We start from the raw sequence: 22,459 nt of genomic DNA, 5'->3' as shown, positions 1-22,459 counted from the left end.
ATCGCAGTTGGACTACATGGTCAGAAATGAACGGCAAAGGCCCCATTAAACTTCATCGTCGTTTTTCTCGGATACGGCTGGTGGGCTGGTATCGCATATTGTGACAAATCGTGAGCCGTCGACAGTGCCAGAAGCATGTGGTTTGCTCACTGCCATCTAAAGGCGCGAAATCAGTCAGAAGCCGCTTCACTAGGATTTCTCAAACAGCTAGTATTCGTGATTGAAGCAAAGGACCATGCAGCACGACTGACGCCAGGACTAGGCTCAGAAGCGAACAGTACATTGAGAAGACACCTGATGCGTAAGCAACGACGCTGCTGAATATAGTGACCTTCATAGGTGGTGTTATCTGGATGTATGCATCATAATGCATTCGAGATGCGAGAGCATATGGGAACATCGGTGATTGCCTGAAGATATCTCTGTGCGGTTCATTAATCGGATACATGAGTGGATCGCTCACTCTGCTTTTTTCAGCAGGTATTGTTGTGCCTTTGACGCTTGCATCTCACGTCGGTTGTTGCGATTCGGACCTTGCTCGACCATGACCATAAAGGCGAGGAAGACGACAAAAGCGAACTGCACCCACTCCTCGACCCATCCATAGGTCACCTGCGACACGTGGGCAACTCTCTGCTTGACCATGGCGGGACGGTAGCGCGCGCGAAATGAGGTGGGAAAGTAGTCGGTGCCGCGTCCGCCTTGCTTCTTCCAAGATGGACAGTCGAGCATTTCGAACTCGGTGTCTTCAGGACGTACACAGTCCAGGCTCATCGAGTTCTCTTCATCGTCATGATGGTCGTCTCGGTCGCCGTCGGCGGTTTGCCTTGACGGTGAGACGGATGCTAGATCTCGCACCCACTCCTGTGTGGATAGACGTGAATCACGATTTGAGAGAGAAGCCCTTTGTGGTGAGGTAGACCACATATCCGACTTTCCTGGGGACAACGCTTTGAGCCTCCTCTCTTGCAGCCGCTGAGGACTCGGCGCATATGTGGCAACAAACTCCGCTTCTTGCTTGTGTACGTCGGCTTCAGTCTCCCATTCATTGAGAAACCCGCGCTCCCGCAGCAGCTCTTGCCTTCGTCGGCGGAGCAGCGACTCGATGCGAAGACGGCGCTCGAGTTGCTCGCAAGATTCAATTTCGAGTCGAAATGACGCCTTCCTGGCGCCAGTCGCCTGTTGAGCTTGCATAATGCCAGGGTCGGAGGCAGCGTGCTTGGACTTGCCCTTGAGGAGTCGAATGTTGCGGTTTTCTCGGGACGATGGGTTTGGTGCCAACAGACCGAGCTTGACAGCCTCGCGCTGGCTGATAGTGCGACCATAATCATCATCATCTGCCCAGGCGACTGCTTGATGTCGGATGACAGCATTGATGAGGTCAAACTGGGCGCTTCGAGGCTCGTCTTGGTCTTGCAAACCACCAGTTTCGATGATGGGCTGATCGGCCAGCCACATTCCGCTTTCCTCAGCCTCGACGCGAGCGAGCAGCGCAGCGTCACGCGGGCGGAGCGGAGAATCCTCGAGAAAGACATCTTCGACTTGATCGCAGACCGACTGAGTCAAGACGTATTCTAGATCGTCTTGTTGCTCGTCATCACTCTGCGGGACTAGCCGACCAACGTTGGCCGTGGGACGATCAGATTCGACAACGTCGCCAAGTTTTGAGCGCAGCTCTAATGCTGTGGTGCTTTCAGTGCGGTGCAGCACGAGGGACTGTACCTTGGAAGAGTTGGCTGCATCTGCAAGCATCGTAGTGGCAAGTCGACGGCGTTGCGGAAGATCGTCGTCAAAATCGTGCTTGCGGTCGTCGCCACCAAAGATGCTGCCAAGCTCGCTCCCCAAGGTTCTGCCACGATGAGACGAGCCGGAGGAGGGATTGCGATGCAAGCCTGGTCGATTCAGAGCCGCAGCAGGGCTCATGAATGGGTCGGGACTCTGCTCAACGGAGCTGGACGCGCGCGGGAAATAAAAGTTTGAGCTGAATGAAGAGGACCTGGTTCGGGATCTGCGAACACGTGCTGTGGGATTGAAGGATGTTTGCGAGGAAGGCGATAGCGACGACCTTGGCTCAGCCTCGGAAAGGGGCTCTTCGGCGCTTCTGTCAAACTCTCGGCGAGGGCTGTTCTGACTTGTTCGGCCGGGTCGGATCCCGACCTGCAAGTGAGCAGGGGAGGCTTTCATGGCATCTGTAGGGCTCAATGAGGCGAATTGAGGGAAATTGGCCAGCGTCGGAGTGGTTAGGTCCTGCCAATCTCCGGGTTGAGATGTGGATGCTTCCTCTGGCCCAGCGATGACCTCTTGGTGCATTTTCCTTCGTTGACCAAGATCTTCAATGGAAGGGGTGATGCGGATCCGAGGCCTAGCTGAAAGGCCAAGTGCCATGGAAGTGGACGAAAACTTTCTGTTGAGGCCCCTGGTTCGTGGCGATGAAGAGACGCTGCTATTTGCGCTGAGATCGATGGAGTAGGTGCCAAGGGATTTCTCGGTGGAAGAACGCGACATGTCTGAAGAGACAGGGGCTGGATCAGTGTCGAGGCCCCAAATATTGGCAGCGAGCTCCTTCTTTGCTCGACGCAAGGCCATGCGGACGGTCTTGCGATGTTCGATGACATGGCGATTACCCGGAGCTCTGCGCTTTTGGCTGGGTGACAAGGAAGACAAGGGGCTGGAGGTATGTGCGGAGGCAAGTGAGGTCAGACTGCGTACCGAATGGGCTGGTGTGAGCAGGGAAACGTTGGAATCCTTTTGCACCTTGTCGGGACTTGACCAGGATTCGAGGGCAGCGGATTCGACGGCGAGATCTTGACCGACTGTATTGAATGCGTCGCGGAGCCGCTCGTCTTCCTGCATTGCGCGGCCCATCCTACTGCCAAATTCTTCCTCGGCTCTGGCCATGGCGGTGTTAGTCTCTTCGAGTTCCTTGACCTTGGCAAGGAGTTGAGCCAGAAGGGCACTTTCACCGGCTGTGGTGTTTGCGCAGCGCACCATGTCCTCGAGGTTGGATGTGGAAGGTATGAGACCGGAGCGGTCCGGTTTGGGATCGGGTTGCTCTGGTGAGGTTGAAGTAGAAGTTGAAGGAGGCGCAAGGGGTAGCAAGGAGGATTGGTGGTGAGCGGGCGTTGGAAAGGTCTGTGGCGGCGGTGCAACTTGACGATCGTGAAGCACGAGTCTTCGCATGGCTGACCTGGCTCCGGGAGATGATCGCGAGGCAGAATGATTGGTTTCTAATTCGAGGTTGCGCTGGGTAGCGGCCTCTAGTTCAGCCTTGAGGCCGCGAAGCTCCTTGTTGAGTCGGCTGAGCTTCTTGCTTCCTTCGAAGCGCGCACACTCGGCTTCGCGTTGAAGGTCGGAGATCTGCTGATGGAGCACATCGTTCTGTTCGCCGAGGGAGGCAAGCTGCTTCTGTGCTTCGAGAGCCTGCAGCTGCAAAAGCGAAGGGCGTGATCTGTGACGACTTGTTGCCGAACCTCTGTTGGAGGTGTTGCGTGATGCAGATGCCTGAGATGAGAGGAGGGCATGAGAGGCAAAGCTCGAGATGGATGCGCTGGGGGAGCAAGGCTGTGAGGCGATGAGGCCAGCGTCACTGGGGACCCACATGGCTCTGTCGCCAAAAACGATGGAAGATTGGATGGAAAATGTAGACGCAGCGGGCGGGGAGGTTGTATCGTTGGCGGGTCTGCTGAAGTAGTCGGGTTGGAAGTCAGGGAGAGATACGGGATGAGCTGTTGGAGTGGTGTCTGACGCGGCTCTGGATGGAGAGCGGTGAGCTTGGGAGTGGACATCGACATCGGTGGTGGGAGGAGAGTAGATGGGTCTCAGCGGAGGGGATGGAGTGTCATTGGTGGGGCCATGGAAAGCGAGCATGGGATCCGGAAGCGTAGGATCTGCCAAGTCGGAGATCATGGCCTCGATATCCGAGAGGCCGAAGAGGCTAGAGCTGGAGGCGATGCTGGTCTCGATGCCACTTCGCAGGGAAAGGTTCTTCTCGAGTAGAGCTTTGCCGATGTTGGCGGCGACGACGAGCTTGGCCTCCCTTTCTCGCATCTTGCGACTGGCTTCGATCAAGAGCTGCTCGAGCTCGTGTCGCTCGAGGCGTCCTAGGCGCGCATGATCGAGGTCTTCGACGCTCGAGGATGGCGTAAGCGTTTGCGCATCATACAAGAGGTTGGGTTCGCGTTGGGAGGTGGTGGTAGCATGGGCAAAGTCGGAGGCTGATTCGTGCATATCGCGAGAGGTGGTCGCGTGAGTGGCGTTGGTACAAGAATGGTTGCTGAGATCGGAGAGAGGTGAGCGCGGAGATGGCGGGACGGTGTCATGCTTGGTACTGACGTTAGTGGTGGTGTTTGGCGAGGGGTGAGAAGATCGAGACTGACAGGGAGGACGCGGTCGGAAGCCAGGACGGCCAGTTGCTGAGATCATGACGTCGAAAGAGACGCTATGGAGCGCCGCCAGCTATCAACGAGAATTGGAGGGGGAGGGGATTGAGCTGGTTAGCATCGGAGGTGAAGACAGATGGTTGTATCAAGGAGCGGAAGCGGATAGCATATGTGGTGGTGTATGGTGAGGTGAGGCACAATGACGAGCCCAAACAAGCGTGTATGGACGGGTAAAAGAGAAAACTGAAGCTGCTCCGACGTTGACGTTGGCAGGATTGTGGCGGTTTGTTTCGTTGGAGAGGACAGTAGAAGGTCAAGCTAGGACGATGACGAGGGGACCAACGCGGATTGAGACAAGTGCAGAAGGACGGGCCAAACCAAGCTGGCTCAGAACGCAAATCACGAATGGACCGATTCACGATTGATTCACATTCGTGATTCACGATTCAGGTTTGGTGGTGCGCGTGGGTGCACACACTCACACTCACGGCTTTGGCCATGCAAGCGTCAAGCGGGACGTTCAGGGTCTGAAAAGCGAAAATGCCGAGGAAGAACAAGGATCACACCGCATCGTTTCGTATCACTCGTGACTCGTTCTGTGATAAAGTGACGAGTTACTTGTTACCTTTTCGTGTTTGACTTTGGTGAACAGAATCGTGAATCCCAACGTGCAAACACCAAGCGGCATTCGTGATTGCGATTCACATTCAGCGAGAAAGAAAAAGAAAATATCATTAACAATACAGTAAGTTAGGAGGACAACGCTGTGCTTAAATAATATTATAATAAAGAGAAAACGCACACTCACGACTGTGACTTCTGGTGGCGCGTGGTCGGTCGTCTTGCAACTCGTGACTCTCGTGAGTCACGAATCATCACGTTCAAGCAGAAACAAGAAAAACAACAGCCACACCGAATAAGCACCATTAACTTATTATAATTTCATCGTGAATCACGAATACAACAAGAACAGATCCAAGCGTGAATCGGTTCTGCAAGCCCAATGCGAGCTGCGTGAAAGGGAATTGGAAAGCGTTTCAGGGGCACAGACACGAGAGCCACAATCACACTCACAGCCACGAATCGCAGAGCAGACCAACAGGGCGGCCCTAAGACCAACAACGCTCGAGCGCTCAGTCCGTACCTCACAACTGTCTCTCGTCTCTGTCAAAACGTGCAGTGTGACAAAGTGAGAACAGCCCCACTCCTCTCCAATGGGTCGGTTTTATGTACAAGCCACGACCAAGGCTGTCGATTGAGAAAGCCCGCCATCGACGCTAACGTACCCTCTACACCAATCGTGAATTTCATTTCACAGGATCTTGCACTAGCTATCAGCAGCAGCTTAGGCTCCTGAATCTGACAGTCTGCGGTTCAAGTGCTGGGACGCGCGCCGCACACGCGACCGCAGATCTTTGCAGGTGTTGGTCTCGGCAGATGCATCCACACACGCCACTCAGAACCGCAACCACGAATCACATATCAAAATAAAGCTGGAAATTCGTTAGGATTTTCTGAATAACATTCGTGATTGATCCACAATATTCTCGATTCATGATTTGATCGCGCCCTCATCACAAGCACGAAGGCGCGCGAGTTGTAATCACGAGTTGCGACCTCGTGACTTGTGATTACAACCCGTCCTGCTCCCACCGTGCACGCCACGCGCTGCACTACAACTTTGCCTTGCAGACTTGGTCCACACATCTCGTCGTATGCTGCTCCCTTTTCGACCCAAAGTCATCTTTACAGACGGCGGTTCGTCAACGATACCTTTCAGTTCTCGACGTCACTCGCCATCGAAAGACCTTGATAGAATGCAATTTCTCAAAACACGCAGCAGCAGCTCTCGGCCAATCACAGCCAAAAGCCAAGAGTCAAAGCTCTGTGTGGTGCCAGCCAGAATCACAAATGTCATCATGCTTCCTCTATCACTTTATCGAAAATATGTGCCGTGTTTTCAGCAGCTCCTCAAAGTGCAATTCGTGATTCACGATTGTGTCGACAAAGTTATCCTGTTCAACAACGCAAGCCACCTTCTGTCCGCGCGCCACACCGACCCCTTTTCTCGCACCGCTTCCACGCCATTCACGATTCTCGAATTGCCAAGGTCAACGTGTCACTTGGCCTTGACTCACGGCTCGTTTGCAGGCTAAAGACAGGTTGTGCATACCGCACTGAACAGCGCTGCTGTCTTGAGTACATCTCCCCGTTCATGCTCTACTATCTGCACTCGAGCAGCGGCACCGGGGTAAGCTTGTGCGAATCACAGAATGTCAGCGAGTGGGTTGCACCTATCCCAACCGAGACATGCTCTCCATGCTTGATCCTAGCTTGGATCCTCGGGAGCCTGTCTTAGCAACCCTTCTTGCCATCCTGGCTCCTATCTTGGTCAACACAACCAAGTCGCCAATCCCTGCCTTGCAGATTCCATCTCTTCTTTTCGAAAACCGACCATCGCTCGCCATCGAGATTCTCATGGTAATCTCCGACTCCGACTCCAACTCCGACGCACGCACGCCACGGACGCTCGCCCGCTTCAGCTCGAGCCACACTGGCGCCTAACCTACTCGTAAATTACAGTATAGTTAACTTAACGTATATGATTATTTATTTTAACTTTGGGTTGTGGCTTCTTGAACTCACGCGATCAGATCTCGATTGGCGCTTCTTTGCTTCGCATCGGCGATCACAGGAATCGAGAGGCTTCCACCATTTTCGAATCCATCTAGAATGCCGAGCAGCCGAACGCGGCTTTAGCGAGCAAGAAATGCCCGACCTCCGTTGCACATTCCAAAGCCAGCAACAACTCGTCCGACATCATTCCCATCGGCTTCTCTGCGTATCACTTGCTTCCCTGCTGTTTGGAGCTTTCCAATCTCGTCCGTTTGTTGTCCTTCTCCCTATCGCGTCATGGTCCTTTGCACACGCCGCGGTTGCGGGATTGAATTCGACCCAGCAACCACCTCGTCAGCTGCAGCATCCTGCAGCTACCATCCTGGAGCACCTGTCTTCCATGAAGGGCTGAAATCATGGTCCTGCTGCAAGGACACCAACAAACCCGTCATGGAGTTTGATCAGTTCCTAGCTATCCCCGGCTGCAGCACTACGAATGCCCATTCCACCGAAAAGCAAGCTTTACCCACCATAAAAAACGGAGCTGTCGTCGACGACGCCGACCCGCTACCAGCTGCCGCCGATGTTCAAGCAGAGTCCAAGCGTGCCAACGCCAAAGAAATGTCTGCAAAGGCGGATAACACAGCTGATATTCTCCAACCTCTTTCCGGCATGTCTCTGCTTGCAGCGCAGAACGCAACCGCCGCTCAATCTACATCCTCGCCCACCAACCAGCCACACGCCCAAGATCAAGCTGTCGAGGAGCAGGATCCCGCAGATGCAGATGCCACGCTTTCGCCTGGAGTCGTCTGCAAGCGCGCAGGCTGTGGGTACAAGCATGATGGTGGTGTCCGTGATCGATCCAGCGAATCGTGCAAGCATCACAAGGGCTCACCCATCTTTCACGAAGGCTCCAAAGGCTGGTCGTGTTGCAAACGAAGAGTACTCGACTTCAATGACTTTTTGCAGATCCAGCCATGCACCACCTCGAAATTCGGCCATCTCTTCGTCGGTGCAGCTAAACCTGCTGCTCTCGATGCTACAGACGACGAAGAGAGGGTTGATTGCAGGATGGACCATTACGAAACTCCCAACGACATACGTCTCTCTGTCTATGCAAAGGCGGTAGATGCTGCCAACAGCTCGATCGAGTTCAAACAAGATGCCGTCGTCTTTTCGCTCTCCATGCCCCCAACAAACGCTTCGTCTCGACCACGTCGCTTCCGAAAACTACTCAAGCCTTTTGCTCCCATCGTTCCTGCCGACTCGTCGTTCAACATTACCAAGTTCAAGGTCGATCTCGTCCTCACCAAGCAGCAAAAGGGCCACAGTTGGCCTTGCCTTGAATCCGGCGATCGAGTCATTGGCTACGGACTCACTTTTGGTCGTGACAAAGACAAATAATCCTGGTAGCTCTTCATATCCCGTACAACACTAATAGGGCGTCATCGGTTGCACCGATGCATTCATTACACATCTGATTTGCATTTCTGGTTGCAACATTCTCATTTTCGTTCTCGCATGCCGAACAGAGATAGAATCAATCACCCATCGTGAATGTTCTCATAAACAGCGCAGCTCGCAAGCGTGATTCACGATTGTCTCAGTCATGAGTGATCACACATGGTATTGAGAGTTGAACTGAGACCAAGTCCCATCGTGTACAACTGAAAATGCATTGCCGAACCAGCTCGGGACTCTTACAGCAAGGCATCAGAGAAGCGACGAGATCTTGACGGGTCTTCGCACTGCGTTGGAAAAGCCCTCGTGATAGCGGTAGAACACCTTGATCTTGTCATCTCGGACCAAATCCACGGCTGCTGGCGCTGTGGCGTCGTGATTCGCGGCATTCACGTCGCCCGCTGCCAGCGTCGTTGTCGGAGTCAGCTCAGATGCGCCACAAGAAATATCGTCTGACACCTTGCGCTTCTGACCGCCCATGCACTGGACGATAGGCTCCGTTGACATGCCTACGCGCAGAGACGCGCTCTTTGGCACAATCGGACGACCAAAAAAATCAACGGCGCTCTTTTCCTTCTTGGTCTCGAGTGCGTCTCGTGCAGCATCCACCTTGTCACCCTTGCATCGATAGATTGCCGTGGCCGACTTGGACGTCGATCCAGCATCGTCATTGCGCGCTTCGACGCCCGCATTCCTACGCAGCATTTGACGCTCCATCTCCCTCGCCACCAGCTGACGCACAGCGAAGCGCGACGGCCCAATCTCTTTTGAACGCTTGCCCTCGAATTGCGTAAACACGTCGAGCGGCGGATCCAGCTTGTACACCAACTGCCCTGCCGTCTGCCCCGTAACCGAAGCCTCATCTTCGGAAATCTTGTCCTGGACAAATCGGACGTTGAGCCAAGTCATGATGGACACGAGCGAAGCAAACGATTGCTTGTCCTCGGTTCGCGATAGCTGGTTGTTGATCGGCCGTAGATCTGGCGTGAGGATTCGCATCAGCGACGGCCCCAGCTCGGTGACAACCGATTGTCGGTTGAACTGCGACCGGACGTTGGCAGGAAGCACGCTGACAATCTGCGATGCGATCTCGTTAAACGCAGACGTCTTGAGGTGGTTCTCATAGTCCGCCTTTGGATACTCGGGCAGCGCGTTTCCGACGTGTGCAAACAGTAGATGCCAGCAGACGAACGACCATGGCATGAAGCCGAGAAGCTCAAAGTTGCCCTGCGACCAGGCACGCGACGTGATGCTTTGTCCAAAGTGCAACCAGTCGTGCACCTGCCGATACCGTTTCCAACCGCCATCGGCAGCCCGAAGCGTAGGGTAGTGCTCGAAACAACCCTGAGCGAGCTTTTCGTACTCGTTACAGCTCGTCACCTCGTGAACGATGCGTTTGACGTTCTCCTGAGGCGTATCGATCAGGTTGAAATCCTTTGGTGCTTTGCCGTCACCAGTCAGCTCACTCGCCGACGCTTTGCGTGACGAGTTCCAAGGCGACGCATCTGCATCTGCCGCCTTGGCATTGGCTCGTTTCATGCTCGAAGCTGCGGCCTGCTTGCGATTCTGGCGGCGGAAAAGCACCTCCCATGCTTTGTGAACGTGACCTCCGGTATCCTTGATGCCAACCGACGCGCTCTTCACCGCTGCTTCTGTGAGAGCAATGTTTTTGGTCTTTGCAAACTCCAACGCGTTCAGGCAAGAGCGAATGTCGCCGTTGGTCAGCTCGGCAAGTAGAGACAGTCCACGAGCTTCCACAGAGAGCGCTTCCGCCTCGCAAACTTCGCGCAGGCGTTTCACCACAAGGTTTGTCGGCGGTTTATGGAACCGGATCAACTTCGATATCGGTCGCAACGGTCGCAACGACGGAGCGTAGAGATCATTGCAGATGCAAATGATGGGCCGCAGCAGCGGCTTAAAGCCCTTGCGTTGTTGCTTCTTGCCACGCGCACCCAAGCCAGCCACCTTGGGTCCAGCTCCCTTGCCCATTTCGACCAATCGCACCAATGCGCGTATGAAGCCATGCGATTCGCCCGATGCTCCACCTCCACCTCCTGTAGCGCCGTCGATTTCGTCGATCACCACCAACGTCGGTCTTGGATCCTTGAGACTGCCTGACTCGAGTGCCATTTTGATCACATCCTCGACCGCACCCGCCGAGCGTGCGTCGCTGGCATTCAACTCGTAGACATTGTAGCCTGCATGAGCGCCGATGACGTGGGCAAGCGTCGTCTTTCCTAAGCCAGGAGGTCCCGAAATCATCATGATGCGCTCCTTTGGTCGGCCGTAGGGATCCTTCCAAGAATGCTCGCTGCCCTTGTCACCGAAGCCATTGTCGCTGAAGCCATACTTGGATTGAATGTATTGACGATGTCGCTCCTTGCGATGATTCTTTCGCTTGAACACGCACTCGTCCCATTCCTTGAGCCAACCAAGCACCTCGCGATGTACGCGTTCATCTCCGAGGAGCTCTGTGAATTTGGCTGGTCGATGCTTATCCACCCACATTTGCAAGGCAGCCTTCGAGTTGTGCATTGCGGTATGATTCGCCGATTCTCTGGCCTGCTGTGCATGCGCCTCGTCGCGTTCGACCACTTCGAGCGCCTTCAAGGCTTCTACAGCATCAAGCAGCTGGTGAATGGGTCGATCTAGAAGTTGCGAGGCGTCTACATCGGACATGATAGCCGGCGGCTTCCAGCCTTTCATGCGTTTGCGTCGCTCAAAGCGGACCAGGGTACCATCCATCGTGGCAGCATTCATGAAACCAGCCGGAATGTACTTGGGAATGCCCTGTGGTTGGAGGCGGGCGCCAAGTCGAGACGGTCCCACTTGCACATCGCGCGCAGCAAGCACAGACGATGGCTCTTCGTCCTCCGTGGACAGCGACGAGAGTGCCTCGATGGCCCTCGAAGACGGCTGGGCTGAAGTTGGGAAGGTCTCGAGTGTCAAGCCTGTAGACTTTGGGGATGGAGTCACAGTCTGCTGTAAGGGCGGCAAGGAAGAGCCACCTAACAGACCATTGCTTTCTAGAAGATCGGTCATGGGCGAAGAGGCCCGAGACGAGACGATGTCGGGAGGTGGCGAGGGGGGATGTTGTAGGCCGTGAACTTGATCACGTGCAGTCGGTCGAGACGATGCGTGTTCCTCTTCCGCGAGGAGGAAGGCTTCCAGCTCGTCATAGTCGACATCCATCTGTGATCCTTCTGCGCAGCCAGTCCCAGAATGCGATGTGTGTTTATGAATTTCTTGTTTCAGCGCCATCTCCTGATCGAGGAGCTGGTCGAGGTCGATTTCGGCGTCGAAGTCCATGCTTTCGCCTCGTTCTAGGTTCCGTGTGTCTGTCTGATTGTCCAGCTTAGTCGATCCGTGCGAGCACCACGCATTGAGAGCTTTCTGGGCTTCGCTCTGAGAGCCTGAAGGACTGAAAAGGTTAAGATCTCGTTCACGAAAGGGATCGACCGGACTGGCAAAGAGCTCATCAGCCTTTGCCTGGGATAAGTTGGAGCCGTTGGCGGGTCTGTCCAGCTCGAGAAGGCCAGTGGTATTCAGCAAACCCGGCTCGTTCATCTTGGCGAGGTATGAGAGCGGTGCCTCTCGAAGCATTCACTGTGGGAGTAGGCAAGAGGTGATCAGGCCAAGGAGGACTTGTGGTTGTTACAATCAAAGGGTCCAAAGGGATCTCGAGAGTATTCCACGCGTTGCCTCTGAAACAACGTCAAGTTACGAGTTGCTCTTTCATCTGTCGCTTTTGCTGGCGCGACGCGTAAAAGAGCCGCGCGTGACGGGTGACGCTGTGGGCCACGGTCTTAAATCACGAATCGTGAATTCTGTGTGTTAATGTGACATCGTAGACACGATCACACGTCAGAATATCGCGTACTCACGATTCGTGATTCGTGATTCGCAAATTCACAAGTTCTGGTTGCCGCTCTCGCTACGTTGACCGCTCCTCAATGTTGTGACACGCGCACACTGTTCATGATGGTCTGGACAATAGCATCGACAGAAATATGGCCAAGTCAAGCATTCACGATTGCACCTTCACGCTTGATGCTTACTCAGAGGATTGCGCCCAAATTTGGACAAGACGCAGCCGCAGTAGGCATGTCAAAGAACTTTGTGTGCTCGGCAAATGCGTTGCAAGCTGAGTTGGCACCGCAGACGGGCTTCGTTCACATTCTGTTCAGATGGCAGTCACGGAGAAGAGAACAGCAGACATTCGGTCAGTTAAAGGCATCTTTGTAGGGGTGAATGGCGTCGCAGGAAACAAGTTGCACCTGTTGTACTTACCGGTAGACGCCATCTCCATAGTTATTGCCGTCCCATGCAGGGTGTCGAGAGCCACCGGCATCGCCACGCTGCGCGCTCCTCCATCTGCCCGTGTTAGCCACACTGAGTCCCAGCGCCAAGACGCTGCGGGTGTCTTGAGGCCGGATGATGCCGTCATCCCAAAGACGCGCACTGGCGTATTCGGGCAGCGTCTGCTTCTCGATCCTGTCTCGTAGGCCCTGTTGCTTGGACTTATCGCTACTCACCGTACCCATCACCTGGCTCAGCTGTTCTCCGCCCATCACACCCACACGTGCATTCGGCCACATCCACAGGAAGCGAGGACTGTAGGCTCGGCCACACATGCCATAGTTACCTGCGCCAAAGCTGCCACCCACGATCACAGTGAACTTGGGAACATTGGCACATGCTACCGCTCGCACCATCTTGGCACCGTCCTTGGCAATACCTGAACGTTCGGCTTTGGTGCCGACCATGTAGCCGGTCACATTGACCAGGAAGACGAGCGGCGTCTGTCGCTGGTTGCACAGATGGATGAAGCTGGTCGCCTTTTTGGCCGACTCTCCGAACAAGACCCCGTTGTTGCCAATGATACCGACGTCTTGGCCCGCGATCTTGGCGAAGCCGGTTACAATGGTATTGCCGTACAGCTTCTTGAACTCGTGGAAGCGGGAGCCATCCACCAAGCGTGAGATGATGTCGCGAATGTCGAACGGCTTGCGTGCATTTTCGGGAATGATGCCGTGCAGCTCGGAAGCGTTGTACAAGGGCTGATCAAACGAGGCATCGCCAAGTGCATCATTCGAGCGTCCACATAGACCCAGGTGGGCCACGGCCTCTCGAGCTAGCGTGATGGCATGGGCATCATTCACAGCGAGGTGATCCGTGACACCTGATTCGCTACAATGCATTTCGCCTCCTCCGAGCGTCTCGTCGTCAACGACCTCTCCCAAAGCTGCCTTGACCAGCGGAGGTCCGGCGAGGAAGATGGTGCCCTGGTTGCGCACAATGATGGTCTCATCGGCCATCGCTGGTACATAGGCACCTCCGGCTACACTGATGCCGTGCACCACCGAGATCTGTGGAATGCCCAGCGCCGACATCTGAGCCATGTTGTAAAAAATGCGACCGAAGTGGTTCTCGTCTGGAAACACGTCAGCCTGGTGGGGCAACGCAGCACCGCCGCTCTCGTTGAGGTAGACGCATGGAAGTCGATTCTCTCGCGCAATCGTCTGTGCTCGAAGATGTTTCTTGACCGAGATTGGATAGTAGCTTCCTCCTTTGACGGTGGGGTCGTTGGCGACGATCATGCATTCGGTGCCTGAAACACGTCCGATTCCAGAGATCACGCCCGCGCCAGGAATCTCGTCATCGCCGTACATCTCGTAAGCAGCCATGCGCGAAAGCTCGACAAAGGGTGATCCGTGATCTAGAAGAGCAGCAACACGTTCTCGAGGAAGCATTTTGCCGCGAGCGACGTGTCGTGCCCTCGCCTTTTCGCTACCGCCAAGCGCTAGCCTTGCATGTGCGGCATCGAGAGTTTCCACCAGACCGTCCATATAAGCCTTGTTGGCCAGGAACTCGTCCGATGACGGATCCAGATTGTTCGGCAGCACGCTTTGTTGCTCCTGAAAGAATGAATGAGAAGCTGCCCGGTAGGATCTTGCGGTTGCGACCCCATTTCTACCGGCTCGACCAAGAGCGCTCGAGGCGATCTGGCGGAATGTGTGCTTTGCCAACATGGTCGCTCGCTGCATACACGTACCTTCGAGTCGAAGCACAAAGAAGTAGCGTGGTTGTTAAGCTGAGAAGAAGAGAAGCTCGAGCTAGATAGAACCGGAGAGAGGCGAAGGCTTTAGGACGGAGATGAAGCAGCTTGGAAAGCTGTGAACTGTTGTTAGTTGATCATGGACCCCACAGCTTGCCCGACGCAAAATTGCGGGGGAAACCTTTCCTCGGCGCAACCATTTCTAGCCGACCGTTAAATGCGAAATTCAATCGTGAATAGCCGGCACTCACGACTGTAAATGGTATCTTGCAGCTGTTATACTTGAGAACAATTAGGGGTGAAAACCCCGTGATAATTTCTTGACAGTCTCGTGTCTTGTTGAAGCGAAGAAAATGGTGAAAGGATCGCTTGTATTTCTGAAACCTGAAGCTACACATACACGATACCAAATGAGCATCTCTATAAAGTCGTCTCCGATTTGCTCATCCTCACTCACAATGTAACTCAGTATAAGTTAGCGAAACCTGCAACGACAAGCATTTTCCCTTTGCGGTACTCCGCGAATCGCTCTAAGCCTTGATCCTTGAGCGTATGCTGTGCAGCAAGGCTCCTATCATGTGAGACGTCTAACTTGCATTTTGCGTCTCGCCTTTGTCCTGTGGAGAGCATTCATTCTGCGCATAACACTCCTCTCGCCTAGAGCCTTTATCCCGAGCACGACATTCGTCTCTAGGAGGCTGAGCCTTCCTGTGATGCGCAACGGCTGAATATGCAAGGGCTGCTCTGGCTTCGTTCTCGTTCGTCCGCACGCTAGGGGCATGTCACTGACTACATTAAATTGTTCGAAGGCAAACAACTGCAATCTATTCTCTACAGTTCACAACGGACAAAGCAGAGGGGATCGCCAGGACGACGATCAACCATATGAGCTAGCCTGAGCACGAACCAGGTCAAGGCATGGGGGAATAAATACGGGGATTATTGGACGGACAAATGGAAGCAGACGAAGGCGGCCAGCAGCGCTCTTTATTGCGAACCGCGTCCAAATTTCCTGTTGTGGGAATCAGCGCTTGCAAAACACAAGGCACTGTTGCACCCAAGTAAGGCGGATATCGCAAGGAACATCTGCGTAAGATGGCCACATGGCGAGCCATCTCATTGATCAACATGACACAAGAGTCAATCCGTACTGTAGGTCATTTTCGCGCACCACGAGCGTAGTTCCCGCCTTGTCCACGCCATCGTCACATTCCGTATAAGTGCCGTCGAACTTGGTGGCACCACTGTGGCTTTGGAGGTACCCGCATTGTCTTACCGGTACCGAGGTAGAGTAAGAGATGGTACTTGAATACGATTCCGTGTGTCCACCTCCAAAGGTACCTCCAAAGGTAGCTCCGAAAACGTCGATTCCCTTCACTGTGCCTCCGCCTGTGAGGGAAAACTCGCTCGAGAAGGTGGCAGGTTTGCCTTCGGCGATAGAAATGGTGCATGGCGAAGCCGACTGCCTGCAACTGACCTCGTCCGATACTTTGGTAAATCTCGAATAGGTGGAACGGCCGTAACCTTCAGGTCGGAAAGACTTGCAGGTGGCATTTCGCTTCTTCTTCAAGGTACGACCGGAGAGCGCTAGCCTGGCATTGGCGCCCTTGCAAGTGCAACTATTCAGGAAGCACTGATACTGTGCTCCTTCAGTCAACGCTTGGAGTTGAATGCAATTTGCCGTCTGGGTGATCTCGGCGGGTACATCGTTAGGTCCCCAGTCGACGCATTCACCCGAACCAATGACAATGAGCTTGTCAGATGCGTAAAAATGATCGTTGGTTTTAACGTAAACAGTGCCCTGGGGAAAACATGTGAGAGCTTCATTTAAGCAAGCACCACATCCATAAGGAAGGTTGGGATTGATGTTGAGCTCGTTCGAGTTGATCTTGTTGGTACAAGATTTGTGGCTGTAAAAATCGATCCCACATTACGGCGCAGGTTCTAGGTTTGAATCTTGTCCATCACATGGGGCAGCAGGAGCCATGAGTTCGTCCTGGCTGCTCTTGCAGCTACCAACGGCCGACAAGGCAGAAGCCGCCGACATGAGACAAGTGATCAAGGTGATCAACACCAGGCCGTGTATAAGTTGAACCTTCGAACCAGCCGATTTGTTCACCGGATCGGTGCACGACATGCCTTGACCGCCGTTGTTCGTTTGCGAGTAGTTAAGCGCAATCTGTGGGACATCGACTTGGCTGGTCGTATAGCACCTGCTTCGGCCACCAGGAGGTCCCTGCTCAAAGGCACCTGGACAGTTGGTACTGTTGAACAGACTGGATTCGCAAAAGTGAAGCGTGGCGTTCTGCATAGTTGAGTTGGTCGAGAGAATTTCGAATAAAGACGTGATGTTGCCTAGAATCGTTGGCCGCAGAGAAGACTGGTTAAAAATTAGGACACAGGCGAGTGGGATGGTGAGCATGATGAAGTTTTCTAGTCAAAAGGCAAGGCCTTGTATGCGATTCAAGCCTGGTGAACAACATTGCTGTATGAATGTTCGATAATTACCAGAGCGACAAGTCTTCTGCGATGCAATGCTCGTCAAGGTTGCACCCTCGAGAACGTGAACGTGCCTGGGCAATACGGTGGCCCCCGGTGTTGCTGTCAAAGCCGTGTGCAAGAGAAGTAAGAGAATTGCCAAAGAAGTGGTTAGGTCGACAGCATGAATGAGGTAAGTGTAGTGTGTGAAAGTGTTGCAGTAACGTTATGTCGGCGTCTCGGTTCGAATCCAATCGGGAATACGTTTGTGGGCACCTTTTCTTGCCTCTTAGCTACCGTTTGCTCATAGCTACGAGGTCAAGGCCCTGTTGCCAAACGTTTGGCGATCTTGACCGGAACGGTATGCATGCGAGCAACCACTGGATCTTCGGAAGGGCTGCTGCGCCATATGATGTGGTTCCATGCATAAGAACCGCCAAAGCGACGGCCCGTTCGGTAACGCTCGGCTCCATGGAAACGGGCCTTGCGCTAAGTTAAGTTCACTTATACAGTCGTGAGTAAAAAGTTGGATCAATTTTCTTGGCACAAACCGCATTCATGACTTTAAAATACTGTACAGTCGTGAGTATATTTATCATACTGTTAATAGTACTGTATTACAGCAGCAGTTCGCCTCCCATGCTGATTTGATTTGCGTGCACCACCTTTTTGCTGCTGTCATCAGAGGGAACCGCCGCGGCAGTCTTTACCGAGTTGATGCTAGATGGGTTCCGACTCGGATGGCTCTCTTTCATCCGTTGCTGTCAGTTGGTTGCAATTCGTCAGCGTGCATCCTTTGCGGCGACTTTTTCTGTGACAGGTTCTTCCGCAAAGATCGTCAGCTACATTCGTGATTGCATACAGCCAAACCGTGATGGCAGGATGCAATCAGCAGACAAGGGTACCGGCAAGCAAGCATGATCCAAGTGCGTGCCGGCTTGTGGTCTTGCCAGAATCCTGAGGCCACAATTTTAGTGTACAAAAAACGATAGTGCTTTGTCGTGCTCAATGAATCGATCAACAGTCGTGAGTGCTAGTAGAGGTATGTTCCACCTTTTGCTAAGTTAGTTGTAGCCCGCAAACACCGATCGCTTCAACTTAACGCGCGGCTGCCTTAGGGTTAGCATCGGCCTTGGCCAGGAGGGGCAAGATCAGCAAGCAGCCGAAGGGTAGGAAAGCACAGATTGTATGACGTCGGTAATCGCGAATGTCTGTTGTTAGCTTGCTTATCAGGAAGCCCGAGTGGAGAGGAGATACATCGATCTGTGGTGATCATGACTTTTGGAGCTAGAGCTTGTCTACGAGAGAAAGCTGCATACAAAGTCCCTACAGAGATTCAGAGATTGGGACGTGCGTAATTGACTGCAGTGCGTGTCACCACTGGATGAGGCAATTTTCCGAACAAAAACGGGTCGAGATGGTTGGTACCAAATTGTAGATCATGTCCGCACAATCACAATCAGGAGTGCAATCGCCGTAGTCAGTATCTGGAGGGCCCGAGCGTGATTCTGTGATTGTGGGGTTCGCGATGCATCCTGGCAGCGTGCGAGATCTGAACGTGGCATTTTGATTTTGGCTGAGCAGGCGTCAGTCATGGACAGCCACTTTTCTTTCGCGTGAAAGCATCTCGGAGAAAATTCAAGAGAGATCATCACCAGCGGAAAAATAATAATTGAAAATCAGACGTGCAGGTGACGTGCAGCCTTACGTCCCACAAAACAGTCACAAGTTGCATACGTTGGCGATTTCCGACTGCATCCGAGACGCAACGTCCAAAATTAACGCTCAGCTGTGCTCAAGCGCCCCACCTCGTCAACAGATATGAAAGCTGGCCTTGCGTCCATGCGTCCAGTCGCCTTCCACCCCACCATCATTGACAATACACGACTCATCATGGCGACTCATAAACAGCATTTTGTTCCGTTGGACAGGATAGATCCCGTCTCGGGCTTCAACAGGGGGCACAACCCCAAGCGCCGCCTCAGTTTCATCTATGGCTTTACTACAGCAGCGCTAGTCTGGAGCGTTACACCTATCTGCTATGCCATTCTTGCATACCGCTTCTACTCGACCGGCCATCCCATCGACATCCCCCATGGCTATGGATTCTGGGCGAGATTCTGTTACATCTATGCGCTCATTGAAATGCCATTCAGCATCTACTTGTGGTTCCTCACCAAGAAGGCGGCTGCGCGCCCTCCTCCGCTCAACGTAGATATGGACACTCTCCAAATCCTTCTCACAAAGTCTCTCACTGCTGGACTCGGCCCTGCTCCCGAATCCAAGCTCACCAAACGCATCAACGGCGTAGGTAATGACAAGCCCAAGCAGCAGCAGCCAATGGGTTTGTGTGCTTTCAAGGACAAGCATGTGGACCCAGACGACGCCTCTGCTCGCCGCGAAAGGCTGAGAAGCTGGTTCTTCTTTGCTCCCATCGAAGACATCTACGAGGACAACATGAGGGAGTGGCTGGCATGGGCCTTTTCCGCTCGCTCGCTGAAGGACGCTCTGGCTGACCCTCAATACGCGCACCTGATCAACGACGGGCTGGAGATGGTCAAGCTCCGCCTGGGTTGGACCGATATGAAGAAGGGCTTGAACCCAAAGGTGAAAGCGATTCGACTTACATTGGACCCCGTGAGGACGATGCATAGACCTTTCGGGTACTACGTTGTCACCAACGGTGTGTCCTTCGGCACCATCGCATGGCTTATGCTAACAAAGGGGTTCAGGCTCGAAAACTCTGGCAAGTGTAGTTTCCTCGTCAAGCCTGCACAGCCCAATAAGCCGAGTAAGATTAAAGGGGAGAAGGAGAGTCTGCCCATTGTCTTCCTTCACGGTCTTGGGATCGGCTTGGGGCAGTACATAGCTATGCTCCGCAAGCTAGCCAAGCACCAAGACGGAGTGGTGATCTTGCTACAGCCCCACATTAGCACCAACATCTTCTCCCGGTATTTTCTCGAGCCCCCATCGAAGGACGAACAGGCTTCCTCACTCATCTCAATTTCGAAGCGGCACAACTTCTCGCGCTGTGCAACGCTAAGCCATAGCAACGGCACAATGGTTCTCGGCTGGCTCCTTCGCACAGCGCCCGAGCTTTTTGTACGAAACATCCTGGTCGACCCCGTATCGTTCTGCTTGTGGGAAGGCAGTGTTTGTTACAGCTTCATTCACCGCCGCTGGGCAACCGGCATCGAAGTCCTGCTCGGGTACTTTGTCAGCCGAGAGCTGGGGGTTGCCCATACAATCGCCCGCCGCTTCCTTTGGTTCGATATGATCCTCTGGGCTGACGAGTTGCCAAGCCACAGACCGGAGGATTTGCTGTTTGTATTCGGGGAACGGGACGTGCTGGTCGATGTACCCGCCAGTGTGGCTTATTTGAGGGATGCAGGGGTGGGAGATGATTGTATCCGTGTGATGAAGGGGTATAATCATGGACAGGCGCTCATTGTGGATAATGCCGGGATGAAGTTGGCGCTCGAGCGGGTGGTTTTGAGGACCACGTAGCGGAAGATGAGGTGTGGTAGAATAAGAGAATGCTCTTGTCTGTATGCTATGCAATCCTATATTTGTTTGTATCAGTCAAGATAAGATGTTGGTCTACTCTTCGCTTGTGAAGCTTCCGACGTCCCATTCCGCTTAACGATGCGTCTTTCGAGTGTGTGCAAATACGAGCGGTCTCACCTCGGTTCTCATCCTGTTGGGTGCTGCCGACTCACTTGCTCACTAAAAAGGTCGATGATGATCACTTTTCAGGCAAGAAGCCTCGTCCATTCACAAAGACTGCCGGAAAGCTAGGGCTGCAGCTCAAGAAGTTTGAAGGCGACACACAGTCTTCCTGCAGAAGCTTTTCAAGGAGCCGAAGACTGGTCCACGGGCCTCTTTGTTTCTGCTTTTGCCGAGTCGTAATGTTGGTCGCCGCCTTGTCAACAGCCGAAATGAAAGCACTGACTGCTGTGATTCCAACAGCTGCGTCTCGTGCGGTAGGGCGAGGACGCCTGGGAGAGCGGAGCTCGCCTCCGAATTTTCTTTATATCTATGTCATCATCTATAAATAGAAATCTATAGATGTCGGGCGCTGTAAATCAGTGTTTTTCATGAATCTACGTTATTTTCTTCTCCTCCATCATCTTTCTCATCGTCGCTAGGCTGGCCATCGCCTAGCGCTCGAATTTCCCCGCCCTATACTCCCTCCCTTTCTTTGTCGCTCGCCCTTGTGCTCATCCAGCCCCCCTTTTTCGACGGGCAGGGAGCCTCATCGAGCTCTCAGGTCTCGCCACAGGCCTCAGCCGCAATCCAAGCATCTAGCGTTCAACCAGCGAGTGACGCTTAGCCGGCACACTTCCAAATCGTGGATTCTCCAGGCTGCGTCTCTTTCACCACCTCTTCGCTTCGTACTATTGGCTTCTTTGCCTCTTTATCTCTCCAGTCAAGACGTTTTGGCGGTACTGCGTCTCTTCATGATCAAGCTCAAAGCGTTCTCTTCCTTCTTGGGGTCTTTACAGTTGACCCGTGAACAGCAGCGATACAGGCATACAGACTATATCCTGCTTCGCAGTAGAGCAGATCACCATGAAGCCGAGTCAACCTTGACGAAACGAGCAGTTGGCATCTTGCCAATAGTGAGCATCTTGACAGTGCTGCTTGCCTTGCCATTGTGTATTTTCTTTCACACTTTTTCGACTATCTTCTTCTACCTGTCGCTGTTCCTCTTTGCTCTGCCATTGACATTTGTCTGGCTTGCTCCATGGACAAGAACGAAGCTGGTTTTCGTTTGCAGCTATCTCCTCTTCCTTGTCTTCACACTCTGTCAAGTTCAATCCGCTCTCGACCCATCCGCAGTCGCCGTTTCAAGAGCTGCAGGTCGAGCCAACACAGACAAGAAAGTTTTCATCGCCTCCAATCTACACAACAATCAAGATGTGCTACCTTACTATTCTGCAGCACTCCAACAACTGGTCCAGCTTATTGGCGTTAACAACACGTACGTCAGCATTTACGAATCGCACTCCTCCGATAAGACCAAGCCGATGCTCTCTGTGATCGACCACGACCTTCAACAGCTAGGCGTACCACGTCGCATTCTTATGGACGACAAGCGCACAAAAGTTGGCCTCGGTCAACACCGTAACGGTCGAATCGATTTCTTGGCCTATGTCCGAAACGTAGCTCTAGAACCCCTGAAGGAGCTGTTCGACAAAGGACAACCTTTTACGCATGTTCTGTGGATAAACGATGTTTATTTTCAGCCAAATGCGATTCTGCAGCTTCTCGATACCGATGCGGGCAGGTACGACCAGGCTTGCGCTCTCGATTTTATTGGCAATGGTTTCTACGACATCTGGGTCATGAGGGATGTGCAAGGCGAGACCGCTAAGCGAACATGGCCCTACTTTGCCAATAAGCGCGAGATTCAAGCGCTTCGAGATGAGCGTCCCTTTTTGGTCAATGCTTGCTGAACGGTGTG

General features: G+C 53.4%; 7 protein-coding genes across 7 annotated transcripts; 3 read left to right on the top strand and 4 right to left on the bottom strand.

Moving 5' to 3' along the window:
• Nucleotides 1-459: 459 nt before the first annotated feature.
• On the bottom strand, nucleotides 460-4,422 carry UMAG_02825 (uncharacterized protein; the record flags this gene model as incomplete). The annotated part of the gene is made up of 1 exon (XM_011390968.1): nucleotides 460-4,422. The coding sequence occupies one exon, from the start codon at nucleotides 4,420-4,422 to the stop codon at nucleotides 460-462; it is 3,963 nt and encodes a 1,320-aa protein (XP_011389270.1).
• A 2,870-nt stretch (nucleotides 4,423-7,292) lies between these two features.
• UMAG_02824 (uncharacterized protein) lies at nucleotides 7,293-8,399 on the top strand (the record flags this gene model as incomplete). The annotated part of the gene is made up of 1 exon (XM_011390967.1): nucleotides 7,293-8,399. The coding sequence occupies one exon, from the start codon at nucleotides 7,293-7,295 to the stop codon at nucleotides 8,397-8,399; it is 1,107 nt and encodes a 368-aa protein (XP_011389269.1).
• Nucleotides 8,400-8,708: 309 nt separating this feature from the next.
• On the bottom strand, nucleotides 8,709-12,023 carry UMAG_02823 (uncharacterized protein; the record flags this gene model as incomplete). The annotated part of the gene is made up of 1 exon (XM_011390966.1): nucleotides 8,709-12,023. One exon carries the CDS (start codon nucleotides 12,021-12,023, stop codon nucleotides 8,709-8,711), a length of 3,315 nt encoding a protein of 1,104 aa, XP_011389268.1.
• Nucleotides 12,024-12,628: 605 nt separating this feature from the next.
• Nucleotides 12,629-14,488, bottom strand: UMAG_11932 (putative methylcrotonyl-CoA carboxylase beta chain; the record flags this gene model as incomplete). The annotated part of the gene is made up of 2 exons (XM_011391258.1): nucleotides 12,629-12,635; nucleotides 12,747-14,488. The coding sequence occupies 2 exons, from the start codon at nucleotides 14,486-14,488 to the stop codon at nucleotides 12,629-12,631; spliced, it is 1,749 nt and encodes a 582-aa protein (XP_011389560.1).
• A 1,149-nt stretch (nucleotides 14,489-15,637) lies between these two features.
• On the bottom strand, nucleotides 15,638-16,936 carry UMAG_02821 (uncharacterized protein; the record flags this gene model as incomplete). The annotated part of the gene is made up of 2 exons (XM_011390965.1): nucleotides 15,638-16,424; nucleotides 16,449-16,936. 2 exons carry the CDS (start codon nucleotides 16,934-16,936, stop codon nucleotides 15,638-15,640), a joined length of 1,275 nt encoding a protein of 424 aa, XP_011389267.1.
• Nucleotides 16,937-18,885: 1,949 nt separating this feature from the next.
• Nucleotides 18,886-20,499, top strand: UMAG_02820 (uncharacterized protein; the record flags this gene model as incomplete). The annotated part of the gene is made up of 1 exon (XM_011390964.1): nucleotides 18,886-20,499. The coding sequence occupies one exon, from the start codon at nucleotides 18,886-18,888 to the stop codon at nucleotides 20,497-20,499; it is 1,614 nt and encodes a 537-aa protein (XP_011389266.1).
• A 953-nt stretch (nucleotides 20,500-21,452) lies between these two features.
• Nucleotides 21,453-22,451, top strand: UMAG_02819 (uncharacterized protein; the record flags this gene model as incomplete). Its single annotated transcript, XM_011390963.1, has 1 exon — nucleotides 21,453-22,451. The coding sequence occupies one exon, from the start codon at nucleotides 21,453-21,455 to the stop codon at nucleotides 22,449-22,451; it is 999 nt and encodes a 332-aa protein (XP_011389265.1).
• Nucleotides 22,452-22,459: the final 8 nt, after the last annotated feature.

This window comes from Mycosarcoma maydis, chromosome 7, assembly GCF_000328475.2.
Source record: "Mycosarcoma maydis chromosome 7, whole genome shotgun sequence".
In the NCBI taxonomy this organism is placed as follows: Eukaryota; Fungi; Basidiomycota; class Ustilaginomycetes; order Ustilaginales; genus Mycosarcoma; species Mycosarcoma maydis.
This window is presented reverse-complemented; position numbering and strand designations above follow the sequence as displayed.